Source organism: Cygnus atratus, chromosome 2 (assembly GCF_013377495.2).
Source record: "Cygnus atratus isolate AKBS03 ecotype Queensland, Australia chromosome 2, CAtr_DNAZoo_HiC_assembly, whole genome shotgun sequence".
Classification (NCBI taxonomy): domain Eukaryota; kingdom Metazoa; phylum Chordata; class Aves; order Anseriformes; family Anatidae; genus Cygnus; species Cygnus atratus.
The window spans coordinates 35,598,590-35,622,500 of NC_066363.1; the positions used below are offsets into that span (position 1 = coordinate 35,598,590).

Sequence of the window (23,911 nt, forward strand, 5' to 3'; positions counted from 1 at the left end):
CAAATGAAAATCCCATTTGGACAGAAAGAGCATTTGCTGTCCAGTACATTAATTAAGTATTAGAGTACTATCAAACCTAATAGCTAGCTGTTATTGGCACATGAGGTAGCTTTACAAGTAATGTGAACTTTTTTCTTCAGTTTTCCTGCTTTAGAAAATGGGCACATCATTTACAGATTCTGAGATTTAATATTCTATATATTTATAAAATTCAAAGCACTTTTTTACAACCATTCACGTTTTCAAGTTTCATTTACCCTTAGTTTCTCAGTTTCCAACTCCACTGGAGCTTTCATTTTTCCTCTTAGTTTCATATTTCTTCTCTTTGTTAAAAGATCATTTTAATGGTTTATCATTATTGTTATAATTACCTTTGTCACTTCCATAATAGTAGAAGACCGTCTTACTGATGACACACCACCGCTTCTGCCATTCAAAGCCAAGAAAACTGTGGTCTGCAAATAATATAATTTGTGTTACATCACTTTATAGCATTATTGAACACAAATGTGTTACCTCTTTTCGAGGGTGAGGGAAGAGGGAGGAGATAGGAATAATGCTAAGTAAAGGAAGCAAAATCTGGATATGAAGAAGACAAATGTATGGCACTGAGAAGGGAAACCAGAAATAAAAGCTGGTGGCAAGGAAGTAAATGGGAATTTGAAATCATATAAAGAGAGAAGTCAGGTGAAACATTAAATATAAGGAAATTATGAACAACTTCCTAAATATTTCCTACAGTTATTGCAGCATTAAGTGGGTATTAAGGTGACAATATAAGATTTATTGAATCAAGGTAAATATTGACTGAACCAAAGCTGAGATCAATATTTGCCCTCTTGAAGGAAAATAAATCTTGATGCTCACTGAAACATGAAGTCAACATATGGTACTTTTACATATGTTCCTCATGTTTTCTTCAAAAATACCTAAAAGTCTCTGAATTATGGCTGATGCTGGACTTTCACAGCATGATTTTTTTAGTCAAAGAAATGGGATTTTCTTTTAACAGTATAGAAGCAATTATGTGCTGTTCTTTCTTTTGCATAATAATGATTCAACGTTTCAATTTCTATTCAGTTTTATTTATCACTCCTGTATAAAGTTGTGTGTACAACTTCAAATACTGACACATAGACGTCCCAGATATAAAACACAAACTAAATCATTTTCACAAAGATAGTTAAACTTACCTTTTCTGCGTTTTTCCAAATATCCAGCCTTCAGAACAAACTGAAGATCTTGACATGCAATAGGAGGAAACAGATTCCCTGAAAGAAAAGTAAGTTCTGTAAATTCCAGCTTTTCAAGAAAAATAATATAGTATCATTAATGAATTCTTATACTCTTAATATGCAGGAGCTACAGGAGAAAATAATTCTAGTAACTACTACACCAGGTTATTTTAAATACAAAAACCCTCAAACAACTATGAATGCTAGAGCTGTTGCTGCTGTCATCACCACTAAGAAAAATATAGCTATGTAGCTGCCCCTACAAATCTCAAAAGAAATGGAAAAGTATATAAATTAAACAAATTATGGCAACTTAGTTAACTTGTGTTTTGAACAGGGTCGGCAAAGTCAGCTGGTAATAAAATCAGTGATTTTTCAAATGTGCAAACAAAAAACAAGTATCACAATTCACACAATTATATCGGGAATCTGGTTTTCAATAATAGCTTCACACAAAAATATCTCGAAACAACATACAATGTGAAGAACGTATAATATACTGCAAACAAAAAAAAAAACAAACTAGATGAAGGGATGATAAAATGTAACACCTGCTATTGACAGACACTGCCTAATTTGCAATATGATAGCAAAGCACTGTTTAGACAAATAGGATTTATAAGGTGAGACTGCATGGACCAAAGACATTCCACAGAAGTCTACACAATTGTTGTTCGACAGATATTATTTTTAGATTTTGTAGAGCATTGCTGCATCTGCAAAATGATGAGTACAAACCACTGTTTTCTTTCCTCTTTCTCAACTATTAATTCATAGCTAGAAGCATAAGACTGACCGGTCAACCCCAACTCAAATTAAAATAGAAACACAGGCATTAAAATTTGCACTTCTACTCTACATCCTTCCCTTGCTAAGTGAATAAAATGATTCAAACAAAACTGCTAGTTTTCAGAAACATTTTAGATATGTCTAATAACATGTACAGAATGTCGCACTGTTTACTGCAAGCAAAAAATTGGAACAAAAGCTATTCCTATGCTGCTTTTTTTTGTGTGTGTGTGTGAGCATCACAGTGAAGTTCGTACTACTTACTGTCATCAAATATTCATAAGAGTCACTGTAGGTAGGTGGCAAGCTTACACAGCAGCAATTCTTCATCAAAATATATGTAATCTCATTAAGTTCTACCAATAAAAACATACAAAAAAGCACTGATATCAGCAGACAACCCCTGTGCTAAACAACCACTTTAAACTGTGTGTGGTGGGTTAAAGATCAATTGTCTGACCTTGAACTAAAAACACTGTCTCTGAAAGGCGCTATCTACTTCCTGGGTTTTTAGGTTGTCCCTTAAAATAGATTTATTTTTTTTAATTGGCATTCAAAAATGACTTGGTTTATCATTGCCCTATTTAAATACAGTTGTGTGAGAAAAATACAAGAAAAAAGGCTGGAGGATACAGAGAATATTATTTTTAAAAGCACAAAAAAAATCCTGAAACAACACAACCTGCTCTTCAGACAACAAAACATTGAAGTTTGTGTTGGATACTGTAAGATAGCAGATAGAATTTTATATGAATTGACATTTCCACTGATTTTTCTTTTCCAGCTTAGCAGTACACTAGATATCATTTCAACTTTCTTGGAATTCTTACCACTGTGTTAAAAATCCAAGAGCTACTGGCTCCATGTACAGACACGTTAGGGTGATGCAGCTGTTCCCCCTCTCTTGATACGTATGCAACCACTGCACAACTTTAAATGAGAATTTGACACAAAGACACTTGCTGGCTGGTATATAGTAAGTTTAATAGTTACTTAAACAGATGATCTAATGATGATATTATGAGTGGGGGAGGGGAAGAGTTTGTACAAATAGACATAGTGTGCTGCTTTAAGTTGGTCATTGGGAGGCATCAGTGTGCAACACTTCCAGCTTTACCTCACCCAGTAGGGCTGATTTTAAAACAGTGCATCCCCACAGATGTGTAGGGGATAAAACCTAAATAAACAAACAAAATGACTCCACTTATATTTTTGAATTTAAGAATCTCAACAACTAATTGCATCTAATGTTACACACTGTTGTTTGTATCACTTTGGTTCTTGAAGAGAAAGCTTGGCAAGTGATCATTTCAATGAACAGGCAAATGAAATGGGTCATAAAGCCCCAAAAATACTAAGGGGACTCCTTCAAGTTATTCTGCCTATAGGTACGACCCTACCTGAAGTAACCATTTCAGAGAGCTGTAGTCAGTATCCCACACAACCTCCAGTTTTGCTGCTTCTGCCGAGACCAGTTGGGATAAATTTGATGATGGCAGTTTCTGAAACTACATTTATTTTACACAGGGCACTGACAGCTTGTGAGAAAAAGAACCTGCATGATAAAAATGCCATCTTCCACTGGTTTTGTGACACTGCAGAATGAAGTCTTCCTCCCACCTTCAGCCTGAGGAGAACCCAGTTTCTCTTCCTGTTACTCAAAGCTACAACAGCAGCTCCATGAAACAAAATGCAGCTGGTCAGCCTCACTGTCAGCCAAAACCTGTAAGTAGCCCAAGCAGAAATAGATCACAGGCTTATTATCCTACTGCTGTCTGAGAAGCCTGGGAACCACGAAACACGATGAAACTTTAGTGGAAAGGCAGGAGAGAGGGACCAAACTGTAATATTCCAAGACATATACAGCTGTACATGAAAGAAAAAGCATAAATCTGACTAAATTCTCTCTTTCATTATCATGCACATCTAGAGGAAAGGGGAGGAAGAACAAGTAGCATCAAAAGGATAAAGGAAAAAGAAAGAACCACCTCCTCTCAGATTCTCATTAAGTACAGGTGTTGTGCATATGCAGCAGGAAGAAGGCACAAATCTTATCCCTGTACTGCAACACAAACAAGGAGGGAAAGAAAGAAAAGAGAATGACATCTTCGTTCCTGCTACTGCCTAGAGCCAGCACAGAAGGCCGCTCTACCTTTCTTCCATTTCTTTCATTGCTTTAAATCCTGTTTGAGACATGGACAAGAGGGTAGAGGGAACTGCAAGCCCTATATGTGGGAACTCCCAACTAAAAGTTTGGGATTTGTATAGCAGGTTGCTTTATAGCTGTTGCTTTCAGTCAAAATGTTGCTTCCCCATTCATTTGAAATAGAACAGGCTTGGCACAAATCTAAAAAAAAAAAAAAAAAACTAAAGCAGCACTTTGTTATAGTAAAGCAGCATTTGTTTACATTACACCAGCAGCTGAGATCAGAGACTCATTAAATGACTACTGTATGGAAGTTTGAATAAGACAGCTCCTTCTCCAGAAAATCTACTTAACACACGGAGACTGCCAAGAAAGAATGAATATTTTTTAAATCACATATTCCTTTAGAGTTTAGAGCTCTGAATTCTCAAATGCCAGTCCCATACTATACTCTCATGCATGCTCCAGGACTTCTTCAGAGCAAGGAAAAGGTTTTCCCCTCCCTCACAGATGCAAGTGAAATGGTCTGGATCTCAGTTTCCTCTAATTCACTGGAGATTGTCCCCCATAAGAAATGAAACGTAGAGATGCAAGGAGCTTGCATCTTAGGAATGCCAAATAGCTCCTACTGGTATTAATTTTCTTGGGTGCCTCAGTTTTTGTTGCACAGATACTTACGGCCCAATTATTACCAGATCAGAGTAAAATTTCTCTCTCAGAATCAGCCTAACAGAGACCACCAGGACTTGCTACCTTTTTTGCCCCTGTATGGTCTGTTTCCAGATACGTCTCAAGAATTTAGAAATAAAGACATTAGCAAAACCTATAGCCTTTCGTATTTTCTCCTCTGGTAGACTGTAGGTTTTAAAACCAGGTGTAAATACCAGATGAAAGTGGCACTGTGAGTCAAGAAGTGGTTTGTTGCTTGCAGCTGTGTGAGTTTACAGATAGAGGTACAAATGTTGCTCCTGTGAACCCCTGCAGATGTCATTTCTGCAGCCTTGACAGTGGTGGGCAAGTAGAGAGCTGAGAATACAAAAATGTCTCCCTTCCATTCCTGAGTTTCTGCTTCACAAATAATGTCTTGAACTTCATTCTTTTGATGTGAAAATCATGTCTATGCTGTCCAATATTTGGGGAGATGATTATCTCGCATCCCCAATATATAGTATAAAATGAGGGAGGTCCATCTGCTTACTGTTAAAGGTTTTCCTTCTTTCTTGACCACCCACTCACAGATGAATCTCCCAAAATAATTTCTCATCTTATCCTGGTGGGAATTACCGCAATATACTCCAAACCAAAATCTGCAGACTAGGCTCCACTTGCATATTCCCAGACTGATGCATACAAAGACCAGATCAAAATATTTATGAGGCCTAAACCTTCAAGTCTTGGAGAAAAATAAATTATACATAAATGCACCAGGTTCTTCCTCTTGGTTCTAGGCACTCTTGTGCCAAGTGAGCAGCTGGCAGTTATTATAATGCTATTGCTGCCAGGCTGAAAATTCCTCCACTGAAAAGAAAGTGAAATGCTCTCACTCAAGCATAAAGCCAGCTTGTTTACCAGCCATGCTCTGCCTTCAGAAGTGAGTGAATGTTACCAAGGCAGGTGTATTAATGCACAGGTCCCAGTGCACAAATCCCACAAATCCAGTGCATCTTGTGACTTCAGAAAGACCTCAGACTAAAGTTTATGGCATAGCTAGAATTTTTGCAACTTGGTAATCTCACAGTCAAAAGCCTGAATAATGCAATTTTGCTCTCCATTACTTAAAAACAGTTTAATCAGTGTCACTTTACATGATAAAGTATGAAATTTAATCATTACACATGGCATTTTGAGTTTTGGCAAACGCAACTGTGTAAAAATGTAATTCTTCATACAGAACAAAGCAAAACAAAAGCAGGTTGCATTATTCTACACTGTACACCAATAGGATTTTATTTTTCTTGATTTCTTCAATGTGGGCTAAGGGATACATAAAGCAAGAAATAATTAGAGGTCAATGTATTCTAAAGAGGTGCTTAGCATACTTATGGGAAGTTAAACTGGCAAAGTGGAGATAAGTGTAATTCAGCAACAGCTAAGCTGATTACAGCTTGCTTTCCTAGTACAGGCCCATAGGTCTAAGCATTATAAAGGCAAAGCCTTCTTGATTAAATAAGAATCATTCACCATTCTTCAGTCCTTGGAAAAGGAAACTGCCAAGACAAAATACATTAATTTGACTGTAGTGAGAACAAAAACAGTGACTTTATCTTCCTTTAACTTAAAAACTAGATATAAAATCACTATTCTTGAAAATTATTTTTCCAGCTACCTTTTCACTGTGCTGAAGACCCATTTATAGGATAAAACAAAGGAGAAACTGAAATCTATTCCTAGTTGAATTATTGCTAGTAAAAACTTTGACATCAGCTAGAAACCAGGGAGGAAAATCTGTTAAAATACAGAAAATAAGATTTTCTTCTCTCAAGCTCAGGGCTTTTAGGATATCTCTCAGGCAAATAGACAAAAAAAAAAATCTGAAAGTGTTTTTGTTAAAGTGTGAGCAAAGGAGTACTGTTTCTAGTAACAAAACATATTTTACTCCTCTTTCTTTTCCTTCCATCCCCCTTCTCACAGACATCTCCCAAAATTCTTCATACATCTCCACTTCATTTTGATCTGGAAATACAGCGTTTACCCATTTTTAATAGCTACTGCAGAGGGATTCAATTATCTTTGAATCTGTACACAGCAATACAGTGGGGTCACATCTGTTGCGCAACCACTAAGTTAGGCTAAAGAAGAGGTGTTTTACTTTTATAAGCATGCCTTCTCCCTACTTTTTTTTTTTAAAGTGAAGATTAATGTATACTGAACTTAAAAAAAAAAAATCTAATTTCCCAGAGTCTTCTGATTAAGGAAAAGCCATCAGTTGGAAGATCACATAAAATCTCCCTAGCTTCATTAACTGTCTTCAACACCTTCATGAAGGCTACTTTAGTACTTTGCAAATGTAGTAGCCTAATAGCTATGAATTAGTCTAACATGCAAGAATCAAAAGATAAATCTTAAAGAAAACATCATTAATTTAGAGCAATAAATGTAACGTTTGGGTTTTGAAACATTCATTCAAGAAAAGTTCACATTTTGGCCTTCAAAATGTTCCAAAGATTGTCTAGTCTGAAGTTTTGCTCCGGAGCCATGCCTAGCATTCACCATTGTGTTCTCTAATAATTCATAATTATTCCCTCAAAATACTCCTACTTAATATACTCCTCTAAGAAGAGCCAGCAGTGTATTTTATTAAAGAATACTTAAAGCAGCATCTGTTTCTAGTTATTTAATTCTTTCTAATTTGGGATCTGAAGTTTGGGCTACACACACTAACACTACACCCTCAAAGGCCTAAATGCTGACTATTTCTTCTTTACTCCTCCCTCGTAAGGAGAGAGGTATGAGGATTTCTCCTCCCTTCCTTCCTGTAAGTTCAGGAGAAGGCAGTGAGCCAGGCAGCCTAAAACCCACTGTGACATATTCTTTACAGAAATACTGAGCTCTTTTAAGCGCTTAGCATGCTTGAAATCTCTTTTAGTCATTTTCATTTACCCCCTAATTAAATAACTGTGTATTTAGATATTTTAAATTAACAAAATCTTACATCTATGGCTTCTCAATTCTCATCTGTTTTCTGTGCAAAGTTTCTTTAATAGTTGTAACATATTTCATTTGACAAAGGCTTCTTTTTTAAATAAATTACTGGAGTCAGCCACTCAGTCTCCATTCACCAGGATCCACAGCTTAATGGAATTATCCTGGATCACACACTGCTTGCCTAAACTTAACTTTGAATTTGCAAGGTCTTCATAAACCAATATTGTCCTGGACGTATGCATTCTTTGTTTGGCTTTCAAATTGGTTCTAAAACACCCACTGTCACATTTTGCATAGCATGTTAATATACAAAGGAGATAATGGTTTTTGCCCCTTGATCCAGATTTGACTTTCACATGGATAATCGCTAATTTTAAAAAGCAAAGAAAAAGAAGAAGCAATGTTTTCTACTGTGGGCTGCCATTATCCCCCAGGGTTACAAAACCAACCATTGGATGCTTCACGGGAGCAGCCTTCCCGCTTCTGCTGTTTCTCAAAGATTCTCAGGCAAGACAACAGAAGGAAGATACAGCAGTAAAGAAAAGGTCTCTTGTACAAGGTCTACTGCTCACGCCACTGTAATACAAGGCATAGAAACTTAGAAGTTTTGCTTACATCCCTCCAAGGATCATTACAGATTAATCAATCATTCTGGAAAGAGACAGAAAGGTTTCCATCATCCAGAGGTCCACACTACTGCTAACAGAAAAGTGTGTCTGTTGTAGAAGTTGAAAATACAAATTATGCCCACGTAACAAGAAGCTCAGCTTCCTACTTGGTTTTCAGAAATAAAAGCTGCAGGAAAACACGCAGATAAAAGCAATGCCTCTGCACCGCAGATAGAAGCAAGACAAAAAAAAAAAAAACATCATGGTTCAATTAGGGGTACTGGAAATTCTCATGAAATGATGTAGGCAAGCTGAAATTTCCCAGCATCATCTCACAGACAAGCACACACATCCAATTTTGATTAGAAACCCTAACTAAGGATTCAGAATATCTACACAATAGTTGAACTGCAGAAGGTGCTGTTAGCTAATCAGAGAAAATTAAAAGGTCAGGAATAAAGAGTCTACAGCTGGAGTATGACCAGCATGATGTCAAAATGCATATGGATAACATCTTTAACCACATCTTGATTCCTGTATTCCCAGATGACTAATAGGAAGAAAGTCCTATAGGTTTATCAAACAGCAAGTTAAAAGCTAGCATTTAATATGGCCAGGTGAAAAAAAAAACAATTTTCAGCTTAATATCTAAAACATCTGGAAAAGGTAATACTACAATACACCACCGTTTACTACTATTTTTAAATAACCACCTGGTAAGTATAAGAATCCCTTGGAAATAAGCACATATCACAATGCTTAACAAAAAGTTACAGAAACTGGAACAAGAAGATTTCTATTACTTTCCTGATTTTGTCCTAACTCTTTTAATTAGTAGTTTTGAAGGGTCTAAAGTTTCCTCTTTGGGTGACTGGCAGATTTTGTTCGGCAAATGAGCCTAAACTGCCAGTAAACAATGACAGCTATTAAATATTTCTCATGTTGAGTTAAATACGTTTTGGCAAAAAAGCTGCCAAATGCCACTTCTTGAAAAGGAAAACAATGAACTCTCAAATGGTATTTTAAAATATGTAGTACACGTTCTTTTAGTTTCAACATCCTAGTAACCCGCATATTTATTACTTAACAACATTCTGACAGATCTATAAGAGCTTAAGTGAATTCTGTGACTGTTATCCAGACTCATTCTGTGACTGTTATCCAGATTTTGGTAATACCATCCAAGCGGGATTCTTCACAAATCATGTATCAAACAAATAGCATAGGATTTTTCTTCCTCTTAATTCATCTTTTCCCAATATTTTGTTGCACTGTATCCTCTCCTAAGGAAGACCTGTTGCCTATAACTCCTTTCCTAAGTTGTTCACTTTGTAGTTCTGGAAACTAGTTTAAGGCCACTAAAAAAAAAATACGGTTGGAGAAATGCCAAATCTAGCTGTTTAACTGAAAGTGAAAATCATCCAATGTGAATTTCAATCTGTGATAGAGATATTTGGGCAGGGGAACATTTTAACTACCGCTCTCATCAGAAAGGTAACATGCTGTGTGTACAGTAAGTAATACCGAAGAAATCCAGAGAAAGAAGGAAATCCTCAGACTACCATAAAACACTAATGAAAAACCCCAACATAAATTGTATGATGTTTTATATATGAAAGTCACTCATGCCAAGTGGCAGCCCTCTTGGCTTAGTCCTGCAGGCTGCAAAGTTCCAACTGTTCTGACTGCTGGCCAAAGTCTTGGCCTGCTAAGCTTCTGAAAAACATGCCTACACACTTCGAGCATTTTAAATGCTCCAACAGCTCATATCAAAAAAAAATTTTAACATTACTGGTTGGTGCTGGAAATCTTTCATCTGTATGAAGGAAGAGATTAGAATTCCTACAGTCAGCTAAAACCAGAACCAAATCTTTAGAAGTGGCATTTGCAGATTTCAATGAAGAGAGGTCTAAGAAAGCTATAATTTTCATTTTCCACATTTTATGTATTCCTGCAAACACAAAATGGCTTGAATGTTCTGCCTCATTACCTCACTTTGATACATTGCTTCTACTACTGATAATTTAAGTAAAATCTATGATCAGTGAACTATCACTCTAAAAGCTCCTCTACACCCAAAAGCTAATGTGGATTAAGATGGAGGTATGACTTCCCAGTGCAGTCTGCAAGTAAAGACAAGCCTTTTTAAAATAAAAAGGGAAACAAAAGGGAAAAAAATCTCACGTGAGCCTTTCAAGTTTTCCCACTGCTGCACATAAAATATACGTCAAATATCATGCATTACGGAGACTTACAGTCTACTGCAATAATGACGTTGCACTTTAAAAAAATCTGCAGAGCAAGACTATAAGAAGGTTAAAAAAAAAAAAAAAAGGTAACAGTAAAAAAATAAAAACAGGAGTGACCAGCACAGTGTCTTTATTTGTAAGTACTCTGAAAGAGGTAATAAAGATTCAAAGCTTTTATTGTCGAAGAAGCATACAAGTATTTTCAAACCTCCTCTTATAAGGAGTTTGCTATCAGAAAGATAACAAAATTCTCCATTTTGTTCTAGTTGCATGTGACCAAACTTAAAAAAACACATGAAACACTGCAAGAAGCTAACAGAATACTCAGGTTTCCTGAAGGCTCTCCAGGTGTTAATTGCAGTGGTCATTCACCTTGCACTACTGAGGACAATGGGAAGAACCATCTCCCAATACCAACTCCAACTTTAAAAAGAATAACTGCGCTAATGCTTTCACTCCATTTGAAGTTTTCAGAAGAAATCCACACACTTGAAGATGCAGGCAACAAGAGAAGGTCTGGCAGAAGTTGTTCACTGAACAGCAGAGAACAAATCAGACCAACTGCACCAATTCACCTGTAAGCCCCATTTTATTATGTCTAGTCACCTGAAACACCCATTTCAATTTTAAATGATCTGAGCAATACTAAGCTAGACAATGGACTTTTCCACACATGATTACCATCTTTCCAAGGTGACTCTATGCAGCTATTACAGGTTTTAGTACCAAGTAGGAATATTTGGAATATCTTTATTTGCAATTAACAACTATATTCATTTTTATCTGGAAAATTTCTCTTGAATGCATCTGAATCTCTAAACACAGTAACCAAAATAAAATCTTCTTTGGATACCATCTGTGGAATTGAAATCTAAAAGCAAAAGAGAGTCACTATGATTGACTTCCTTAATGCCAGCCCGTCTTTTCCTATGGTTAAAACATACAATTTCTGCATCTTCAGCCTCTACAATAGGAAAACTGAAAGAGTTAAGGTATTGCAAGTTCGCAAACCAGAATTACCACCATATTCTGCAACAGGGATCACAATTTGGGAAAAGAGAACTGAGGGAATAGCTGTGATTGGATTCTTTTGTGTCCTGTCTGTATAAGACTGGAAAGAAGACACATTAAGAGAAACAAGCGTTAAAAAAAAAAAAAAAAAAAAAAAACTTAAGGACTTTTACAATGAGGAAATAATTGCATAGGTATCAGGGATTTTTTCAAACTCCTTCATCTCTCACTCTGTGTCCCTTGATTCACATATCACACCTGCGTTTCTCTTAATCCCACCGTTGCACATAAACCTAGATTAAGAATTCAAAGGACAAGCCAGCTGATGAACACACCACTGTTGAAACTCATGCCAGTTGTAACACTGAAGATGTATGAATCAACTGAGCCTTCTAAATGAGCACTGTTGCTTGGCCTGTGGGACAGTATTTAGTGGTAGCATTATGATCTGTGGATATACATGGGACAAGATTTGTAGGAAAAGTAATAATCTTTATCAGAAAACTAACACCAAAAAAAAAGCCAGACAAGCCTTTAGATAGGCAAAAGAGCTCATGTATATAAAAATTCCTCCCCCCCATATCAACTACTTAACACACACACTCCTTTACAAACCTGGCTTAATAAAACTAATGAAAATACAGTGTCACTCAAAAGCTGCACTAAAAACAAGGAACGTAAACCTGTAATCGTTTTTTAAAAGTCACATGGAGTATTTTCTTCCAATTTAAAAATTGTTGATTCAGTTCTCTTTAAGAGCGCACAAAAATAATAATTGTGTCAAAGCTATAAACAGGTATTGCCAAAATTTCAACTGAGCAAATTTTAAAGTTGATCTATGAACACGAAAAAATGGAAATGGGACTTTTAATGGAAACGCTGACACAACTTTAACTATGACAATGCTAACGGCACTACTATAATAAATCTGTCAGTTTCTATAATGTCTATGACAATCCCATTAATATGAATGATGTACACTTCACATAGCATACTACATAGCAACTGCACAAGTTATATCATCTTCATTCCAAGTAACAAATCAGTAATCAATATTTGTAAAAGCAGACTAATCCTTTGTAAAATCACTGGTTTAGTGATTGAAGAGTTTGCTCAATTTACACAGTTAATCCCTCTTCATCTGCTTGAGCCCTCTATTTATTCCAACCACTTACAGTGGTAGCCGTAGCAGATTAATACATCCCCCCATGCTAAACATGTCTTGACAATTGACCCAGCATATTGCTGTCAGGATAATCTTTACAAACACTGAGCTTTTCTTACCAAGCCTGAAGGCAACATTTAGAAATCAAAAGTTTACAAATAGTCTCAGCAACACCCCCTCGCACATTTCCATTTAATTATTTCTTGAAGGCAGCATCTACTGTCATATTTTCTAGTCCCAAAAGGTACCCTTCTGAATTTTTGATTTCATCAAGTTAAACATTATTATAATGCAGTCACACAAAGAATTTTTAGAGAAAGAAATTTCTATAGGAACACAAAAAATAGCAAAGAAAGCGTTGGAGCATATTAAGTGAAAAAATGACATGGTCTGTGCAAATACAAATAAATTAGCATCCTTTATTCGAAGAAACGAGCTGAAGCACTAGAACTAAATTAAGATCACAAAAGAAGCACAAAGGTCACCACATAGTCTATAGTACGAGAGGAACAAAACAGTGATGCTTAATTAGAACAGAGACAAAAACATCTAGTTACATCTACATACACCTCTGTAGCTTTGAGATGAATTTTACAACAGAGATTGGTGTGGCCCTTTGAGATTTTCCTCCATTTTGAGACTTTTACCCCTCCAAGAATGCTATGTTAAACTCAGCCAGATTTGAGGGGGAGGTTGTTTTGGGAAGGGGACATGGGTTTTTTGATAGTTTTTGTTGTTGTTGTTTTGGTATGTGGTTTCCTGTCCCTCACCAAGGGCAAAAAACAAGCAAGTAGTAAGAGAGAAATCAGAGAAACTGGTGCTGAGACCAGAAACTGAAACATGCTGGGTTGGCTTATACATTAATTACTGGGCTACAGAGCCTAATTTATCCATCTGGCTCTAGAAATGCAATTTAGATTCAGGAATGCACTTAAACACAACTGGCAGAGTAAGGAACTCTGACCAAAGTCACCAGGTATAGTCACAGCATACATAAAAACGTTGGTGTGCTTGATTTATAATTCAAAATAGATCCACGGGGAAAAAAAATAGCATTGGAGCACTAGCTTTAAGGGGCAACAATGAACTTCAACCTTGAAGGCTGAAGCCCAGCAGAGGGATTTAGATTCTGTAATGACAGGATCTTGTTAAGTAGGTGGACTCAGCACACAGATTTGTTCTGTTTCTTTCGCTGTTGAGATCTTGTCAATCTTAAAAACCTAAATACATGACCAAAGACACATGCTACTACACAGAACAACCTAAAGTTTATCATCTGTTTATTAAACATGAGTGTCACTGTTGAAAAATATCATTTGAAGGATGCAAGAGGTGAGCTGCAGCACAAAACAGGTCAACGCATTTCAAGAAAGACACCAATCTTCTGACTCCCCGTTCCACCTTAAGAAGGGCTTAGCCTTCTAAAAATTAGTGACTTGACTAACCACTTGAAGCTAGGTGTGGTGACACAAATGCAGGGGCAAGTAGTGAACTTCATGTCTGGTCACATCCACGCTATCCTTTTCAGGTTGAGAAGTAGAAGAGGTGCAGGGCACACAGCACAGCACGATGCAGTGCATGAAACTTCCTCCCGGCAAGTTCTACGGGAGTTTTAGCCAGTCAAACTCAAATTCAAAGTCAAAATAATTTTTTGAACTAAAATTCTAGATTTTTTCCTTAAGGCAAGCCATCAAAAAAGATGAAACCTGAATCTTAGTGGTTAAAAAGCACGCTACGATGCTTATTAGGGAAAAAAGGCATTTTGTAGATATGAGAGATTATAAATTGCATAGTGGCTCACATTTATCAATCTTTCTTCTCTTATTCAGATGTTCATAAATAGAATCTCACCGTGTAGATCTGGAAGCTGTTGCATAAAATATTTTTGACAAAAAATGCATGCGGGATTTCAACAGAACAATAATGGTACAGCTCAAGCGTAGCTTCAATATATAGTTGGATTATGGAAAGAATGTCTAATCAGTTTTAATCTGCAATACCTCAAACGAACAATGAAAAGAGCAAACACAACAGACACCTATTGCAACTGATGCTCTCATGATGAGTATCTTGGGCAGAGCCTCTAAGACCAAATAAGAGGGTTGCACTTTACCCTGTTGACAGTATTACTTGGTTAAAAAAGCCTAAGAGCAGTTAGTCCTGACTGACTGGTGCATGGACAGTGAAACCACCACTCCGAGGGTTGTCCTGATAGCTTCCAGTGGCGCAGCTACATGGCGAAAACCTGGAGTTTATTCATCCACTATGATTTCCCAAAAAACTTGCATGGTATTTTAGAGTGTTTCTTGAAATGTATGTTTTCTGATATCCTTTTTCTCTATTCTTAAGCGTTCTCCTATGAACCATTCAGTTTCAGCAACTAACAGTAGAGACTGCTAATCTAGTCTCTAAATGATGTAAGAGTGCCAAAAAGAACAAACAAATAAATAAAAGCTACCAAGAAAGTCTGCAGCTGCAACAAAATCTTTAAGTATCTTGTGCTTCCATGAACTCTGTCCCACTGCCATTCAATGAAATTCGGCCAGGAAAATGCCTAGGGAGCCAGGCTACCAGTTGGCACCAGCAGTAGAGAGGGGGGGGGGGGGGGGAAATATGAGGCCAGACTTCTTATTTGCAGCACCCCAAGGTGCCAACAGGATGGCACATTATTTTTACCTCCAAATTTGTGGCGAAGGGCTGAACGAGTATTAGGACAGCCCATGAGTTGCAAGTCTCTGCAGGGCTTAGCCATGCAGCTGCTAGCACTGCTCCTGCTTAAGGCCAGGCTCCAAAACTGGGAGAAAAACAGCTGGAGCTATCAGACTGCAGGTGGTGGGGCAGTGGCAGGACTGACAGCCCAGAATGCTGAAATCCTGAGGCCATTTCTGTGAAGGCAGCAACAGTCACGAAGGTGCCTTTTAACCCTTTAACTCACACTGATCCTGTGGACTCCACTACCCCGTAGCTGCAGAGTTGGCCAACACATAACAGACACTGAGACATCATAGGGTTATAATTGGTTTAACAAGACCTTTTCAGCAGCTGACAGGCAATTAAGTCTTCAGTATAGCTCTAAAATATTTACTCTAACTCTCTAACTGCATATAAAGACACACTTCTGAGCACATCACAGTTCCAGTTACAACTAGCAATGCTTCTTTCAGGACTTTTAAGCAACTTTTATACAGGTAATGTAGAAGATGTGTGGATTATTTAAGATCACATGTATGAATAAAGACATTCCCAAAAACATTATGAGCAATATATGTTTTTTCCCTGGTAATACTGTTACATGCTGTGCTTTTGCCAACTTTTTGAAGCACAGATTATTTAAAATTTATAAAGCTAGGTAGTCAACATAACCCTATTTCCCTTGTTCAGTTTGTCATTTCCTCAGCATAAAAGATGCTGAAACTACTTCGCTTTCAGATATCCCAACAGAAATAAACATGCATATATGATGACTACCCCGTTACATGTTCTCTGCAAAGATTCCTATCATGCAGAAATAGGAGTGAAAAAATATAGTCAAAGGAAAATTTGGTGGTGAGAATGATCAGTTGATTAGGTACAGGGCAAAAAAATATACAGAGATTGTCAACACTACTGTCATGTATAGAAAGGAAAATTAAGTCATTTGTTATTCTCAGTTGGAGAGGTCACTAATGTTATCTTGCACATGATGATTTGATGCACTACATATGATTAATGATTGTTTAAAGGACACTGCCAAGGTCTGTAGGTCAGACTATGACCTTCCTTTTTTTTTTTCTCCAGATATCCATACGCAGAATATTTATAATTCTGTAAGTTCCTTCCTCCCTCTTGAAAATATTTTAGTACTGTCTACTACTATTAAAACAAGAACTCTAACAGTAGAAGGTGGCAAAATTGAAGGAAAAAATCCAGCAAGGAAGAAAGTGCTTCAGAATCATATTTGTAATGTACTGTTATTTTAAATGGTTGGTCCAATTGTGACCATCACATTTAGCGCATTCCATTTCAACTGCACGGGTTTTTAAAACCTCATGTATGTACCTATCTTAATGCTCTGGCAGAAAATTGCATACACCTGGACTCAAAGTTCTTCCTCAAAAGTCACTTTGAGATGCTTCAAAATTTTAAAGACGAAGTGAAAGCGTTTGTTCTTTTCCAAAGAACTGAAAAGCAAAGTTCTTCTCTAAACTCAAAGCATACAAATTACATTCCTTAATGTGTTCTCATATTTCTGGCCAGAATTTTAGTTCTTTTTATCTCTAACCTAGAAAAGGGATTTTATGTTTTTCAATTTGTGGAGAGAATCTATTTTTTGTCATTTAATTTTTCATATATTTTTAATTTATCTTAAAATCTGAGTTGAGCCATTAAGAAAATATACAGTAAAAGTGTTGAGGAAAAAAAAAGGAAGGGCCATATTCTTGTGACTGGCCAGCTATTCACAAGACTTCAGGAACTAAACTATCTTCTTGATCATACTTGAAAATCTCAATTGTATAGAAACATGGAGGTATGTAATTTTCTGCCCACGGATATGGGAACAGCTGTTTGTTATGTAGGCCAAAATCAACTTAAAATGAGAAATGAGCACTACCATCATTTTTATTTAAAAAATAAAATAAGACAAAACCACAAAACATTCTTAGTAATAATACTAGTTTGATTTTTGTTTTTGTCTTTTAAACTTTAAGAGGATTGCAAAATTCCTTTTGAACAGATTTTTTCCCATTACATTCCAGCAGCTCTAGAGGAAGAGACTTTTTATACATCATCGTTACATGACACTTAAGATTTTAAAAATGCAACTCTGTGGTTACATTTTTTCTTTACTGCTGTACTTTTAAGTGTTTAATAACAGATTTCTGTATTGCCCATGTATTCTTCTACTTTTCCACAGGGTAGCAGTGTGCTTCAGAACAAGGCCAGCACTGTGGGAATATGAATGAGTACACAAAATCCCTGCAGAAAGCAGCTGTTCCCTCTTGTACATATGCAAATGCAAGAATGCTAAATAATGAGGGCAGCTTTATCTCACAAAGGCAGAGAACAACAGAGCCAAAGTGGACCACAACAAAGTTTTTGTAGGAAGCAGTGAACTGAAGTCTGAAAAAAAAAAAAAAGATGAATTCTTCTAAATATTCTCAGCTGTGAGAATCATGCATCTGAGGAAAATACTGTTGGTTTTTTTGTGTGCAAAAATTCACACTGAAAATAATTTTTAAAACCCATAAGACAAAGACAGACACAAATACATCTTTTCTACGACAGTGAGTTTATTCAAAAAAATTATCATGTAATTAGGACAAGTCTGGACGTTTTTTCCCCAATACTATCAGTCTTATGTATGACCTTGGACAAGTCATTGAATCTACCTCAGTTTTCTTGTCCATAAAATTGAGATAATACCTCTGCCCAGGGCTAGTGGGAAGTTAAACTCATCGTCCATAAGCGTGATTTGAAATAGCAAGGTGAAAGGACTTTATCAGTGTTACACACTGCTGCATTTTTCATTGACCTTTAATAAGCCTAATGAAACCATGTAAATTTTGAATGACAACATTAAGCAGATTTTCAGGCCAGCTCTTGCTAGAAGTAAAAAGCATTACAGATTTCTTGAGATGACCCCGATTTGAGCTCTGACAACTAATGGCTGAGTCAGAACATTGCTATGTGAAGTACTGTGAAGAGTCTTCCAGATGTCAGTTTTTCTAACAGGGGACCGTTTATTCAATACTGGAGAGAGCAGTTGCATCAGTGATAGAATAGGAAGAAGAAATGCTAGAAAAGGAGAAATGTTTCACATCTGCTTATTGGTTAAGCCACAAGCAACACTAAAATCTTTCAAAGCCTATGACCGGAATTCACTAGTTAACTTTAGTACAAACCACGCTTCTCACCAGCAAGTGCACAGACAAGAAGAACCAATTTATCAAACCAAAAATATACAAGCCACAGACTAAACTGCTCAGTTCTCCACACTGATCATTAGCTGCATCCCCATACCATTAAAACTGCCACCACAACCCCAATTTTTTGGTAATAATACGCATACCTTGAATTTATAGTCTCATAAAGAATATCCTTTGGCAATACATATTCTGCTACAACATTGAGCGTCACATGTCTATCTCACCTAACCGCCTCGTGCTTAGGGCTACCACAGCTGCTGCCCTTTTAAACAAACGTAAATCTATCTCAGGTTTTAACCCGCATAACTCAGCATCATAAATAGTTACGCATAAGGAACTGCTTTAGTTTGTATGCTCTACCTGACATGTTCTACAAATCAAGATATACTTTTTTTTTTTAAAAAAAGAGCTAAATCAAAACCAAATTAATTCATCTGCTGTCCTCAAATGCCATCTACAGAGAACATGCTTGTCATTGAAGGAGTCTGTGAGCAACACAAGACTACACTTCTTAATTCAAGATCTTCTACATTATTTATTTTAGAGGCATGCTCAACAGAAGTATTTTGAAAAAAGTTACGCTTTTTACTGGCATTGACCTTCATGTTTATACTGATCTTTAGTACAGTTGACGTCTGCTACTTTGGGCAGTGGACTACAATCTTTGAAGTCACCGCCTGTGGTGCAAAGCTATATATAGACTTCTGCACATGTAGCAGGCTAAACTGCCGGATGCCCTAAGCCCCCAGTCTCAAAGCTACTACATTTGCATGAAGTCAGCTCTAAACGGCTCATAAATTAAGGACATTTTTGATACTGTGTCACACTTGTTGCGTATGCCAGAGTAAACTGAGTATTGGACCTGTCAACATCTGAAGGTCTGCTTTCATGATGGAGTATCCCAACAGACATAGGAACACCACACTGTTGAAGCACTAAAAACTACAATACAAAAAGCAGATTTCCTTCCCCAACAGACAGTATTAGAACAGCAGACAGCAGAAAATAAGCAAAAGCATGTGAAAATAAGTGTACTCCCACACACATCTGCCATGGGTTCTCCTAAGTTTACCCAAAAAAAAGTGCAATGTTTATGTGGTTAACTTTCTTAGAGGACTATTTCAAAATTTTCACCTCCTCTGGGAATGAAACATGGAAGCATTGTAAAGAGACACCAAGGAAACCAGATGTAAGAGGCAGTCTTTTTTAGTCTTTTTTTTTTCTCCGTCTTGACACACAAGAGAATTTCTAATGCCAGAGCAGAAATGAGAACGGCCAAGAACTCACGGGGTTCCCCTTAGCCTGTCCAGCTTCCAATGCCTATTTCTCTTCATTTCCTAATCCTCTCCTAACATTCAAGGTGTGAAACAGCAGTAATCCGCAAGGGCAGGTTGTAAGAGCAGGCAAGGGGCACAGGAAACGGGCCTCAAGGCCTAACCTAACCTAGAAGCTGGGCTTGGCAGGACTGTAACACAAAATACACCAACTGCAGAAGGTATCACTCAGAAGGTGCAGTTTTTCAGAAACACGATACAAGAACATTAAACCATTAGTGTGTCCAAAGAAGGGCTACAAAGATGGTGAAGGGTCTGGAGGGCAAGACATATGAGAACCAAGGCTGAGGTCCCTGGGTTTGTTCAGCCCAGAGCAGAGCAGGCTGATGGGAGGCCTCATGGCAGCCTGCAGCTCCCTCACGAGGGGAACAGAGGGGCAGGCGCTGAGCTCTGCTCTCTAGGGACAGTGACAGGACCCAAGGGAACAGCATGGGACTGGGACAGGGGAGGGTCAGGCTGGGTGTTAGGGAAAGGTTCTGCATCCAGAGGGTGGTGGGCTCTGGAACATGCTCCCCAGGGAAGCAGCCACAACTCCAAGACTGCTGGAGTGTAGAAACATTTGGACAACGCTATCAGACATATGGTTTGAGTTTCGGGTGGTCCAGGAGTTGGACACAATGATCCTTGTAGGTCCCTTCCAACTTGGAATATTCTATCCTTCCGTGATCAAGACTAGCAGGGGAAACAGGGACACGTGTTAGAACCAGAAAGATTTCTGCCTATCAGAGGTGGATGATAGCATATGAGACAAAAAGTATGAGGTTCAGGAAACTAGTTTTTGCCATAATATCTATTGATAAATAAAATTTCCCAGAGAAACTGTATCTTCCAATCTTAAATGCAAATAGTTAACATGTAGCCTTCCAGCCAGAAGGTATTTCTTTTTTAAACAGTCAAAGTCACCAAGCCTGGGACACTCTTGTTAGAGCCTGACTTGACCGTTTTGTTGTCCAAAAACCACTCTTTCCCATTCCAGTCATTCCCTTTTCTCATACCTCTAACCATCTCTGAAAACATTTTTTCTTCTGCACCAACTCTTATAGTCTTAATCCTGCAAAGCCCTTCTGGTGTCCAGTACTGTCATTTTCCAGGCTGCTTCATTCTCTCATCATTTCTGCTTCATCTCTTCTTTCTCCATACTTTTGGTCCCCCTCCCTGAGATCCCACTATATTTAATTGCCTCCTCATTTATGAACAACTGACCTCCCTGCATTACCCAGAGATCACGTTGTGCACCCACTTTACTCCCTGGCACTTATCCACATCAGGGAGATTCTTAGCCAAGTGTGCTCTTTATATATTCCTACGTATTCCCCTTCTCCTGCCACAGTCCTAACTGGGTGAGCATGCCTATCTTCACTGGGCAGAAGTCCTGTTGCCAGCTAGACTCACAGAAATAGACTGCCGAAACCATCTGCCCAGGAGAGCTATGGCAAAGGGGTTGCACAGGCATCTGCGACTGGGCTGCAAGACAGGTCAGCTGTTTTGTGGAGAGCTCATCAATCAGGAGTTGCCACTCCCATAGGTTATGACATTCCAGGGAATGAGGTAAACACGAAGACATTTGTTGGCTTTACCCTCTCCTTTCAATGATTCCTTTGATCAGCTTTGAACATCTCATTAGAAATGCAAAGTATCCTATTACCTTCCTATTTTTAATCTCCTTTTCTGTGTTGTGGCCCCAGTCTTAGGATCACACAGGTACAGTCTGCTGGCATTAAATTGTGAGAAATGCTTTGGGTCCCAAAGTATTTTGGTATATTATTGGTCCCCATGCCAATCGGCTGGGGAAAAGTAGGGGAAGAAATAATAAAATAAAATTAAAAAAAAAAAAACAGGCGTGAGAAAGACCTCAGAAGTCTTTTACCTGCTCTTACTCCCAAACCAGGGCTGGATTTACTTAAAGTAAATATCTGGCAACAGGTTTGATAACTGCTTCATGGACAGCACAGCTATGCAGGTAAAGGCAATAACATACTGAGTATGGTGGAGTATCCTTCCCAGCTGCCCTCCTGTGATTCTGAACGAAAAATTCAAATATACCTGTTGGTATACCTGTTGGTATATACCTGTATGCTGGACACACACAAACTGTGGTCTCAAAAGCAGCAACTCCAAAGCTGTACATCTACCATGCCCATGCTAATTGGCCCCACTTCTCTGAATGGCTGTTTAGCCCAGGGCACTGCTGCAAAGATAGTGTTCCACTATTTCTCACTCCAAGACTAGTAATATAAGCACTACTCTATGAGTAGCTCGGGCACCATACTAGATTGTACACCCCTGCATTTTTTATTTGCAGAATACCTACCACAACAGGATCCTATTTTTGTTTGCAGCCTTTGAGAGCTAGAGAAATGACAATGGTAAAATAAGAAGCAATGTATGTGACAGAGAGCTTGCATCAACATATTTGGAAAGCTCTGTACAGAGCACACTCTCCTTAGAACATATATTCTCTTGCCACAGTTATCCTCAAAACCCTTGGGACCAATACTGATATGAAAGTATTTCATAACTAAGAGGCCTTCAGACAGCTATAACCAACTTTCACATTTATTTATTCTAATATCATCTGCTGCATTCATAGCATGTATTTTGTCAGCATGCCTCTATGAAACAGTCCACCGCACAGAGCATGGCTGAAATACAGAGCAAAAGCCATTGTAATAAATGTAATTAGTATTGTAGCAGTACCATATGCACTAACTGTACTTCACTATGAAAGCTTACACAGATCACTGCAACATAAAAATGTCCATTAAAATAATGTTAATTGTATTTATTAGTACTGTATTTCATAAGATATTAACTACAGCTGTTGCCTATGCTCTGTTAACAAAAAAAACAGGAGGTATCCAATTTTAGAGAAATCCTTGTTATTCAGCACTGTCCAAATCAAAGCAGAAAGTTTAAAAGCAACCAGTTCATTTACAATGCATGTACTCATAATAGCTAACGTATTCCACAAATGCAAGAAGAAAATACCAGTTTGATGCACAAAAATTGTGAAAATCTTTCCTCATTCTACTTTCTCCCAACACAAGCAAAATCCATGTGTTTTGTTTTTGTTTTTCATTTCAAAGTAATTTAAAACAAGAATTCTTTACTAAATAGTTGACGTTTAATTCAGAGCGGTATAGACTAAGACATACACTTCAAATTGACATATAGGGCAGACTTCTACAGTTGCAGCTCTCAAATGCACACAGCTACCTTAACCTGAAATGTTTATTAGCAAGATGGCAGGCAACTATTTGCCTAGCAAAATGAGGGACACTGCCAGTATTTTCCTTGAAAGGCTTGTTTAGTTTTAGAGTACATTTGAATTAAGTGTGAGATCAATGTGTCATTTCCTACAGGTTTGGGGACCACAAATGTAAAGCCCCATCCCGCACTCTATTTTAATTGATATGTATACTGTTCTTTCATTTCAAGAAGGTTCAGACTGCAGAACCTGAAAAACTTCTCCATTACTTTTAAAAGGTGAATAACCACACTAAGCATGACAAGATGATTACACTGCTAACCATGGAATCTGATTTATCTTTGAAAAGATCAGTTTAAATCATCAGAAGATGCATTTGGTTTTATTGGAGATTCATCATATTGAAAGCTTTTTTGAAGAAAACAACAAAAATAGTTCTGTTTTAACATTGAGAAGGGTCAGACTAATAGACATAAGTTATTTTGGTGCCTCAGCGCACCAAACACCTGTGCAGAGCTTTTCATGGAGAAGTGGCTGAATTATAGATAGCTTTAGTTTTGAAAAGACAAATCAGTTTAATATAAAGATGCAGATGACTTGTCAGCCATACTTAGC

At 37.6% G+C, this 23,911-nt stretch overlaps 1 protein-coding gene across 2 annotated transcripts in view; it reads right to left on the bottom strand.

Annotated features, from left to right (window-relative positions):
• Positions 1-23,911, bottom strand: part of SKAP2 (src kinase associated phosphoprotein 2) — a 114,770-nt gene that overhangs the window by 46,059 nt on the left and 44,800 nt on the right. For both annotated transcript variants that reach the window (XM_035556472.2, XM_035556473.2), the window contains 2 exons: positions 1,194-1,271; positions 372-455 (listed from right to left, as the gene is read on the bottom strand). In XM_035556472.2, coding sequence (XP_035412365.1) covers positions 372-455; positions 1,194-1,271 — 162 coding nt within the window. The remainder of the gene's footprint in view (positions 1-371; positions 456-1,193; positions 1,272-23,911) is intronic.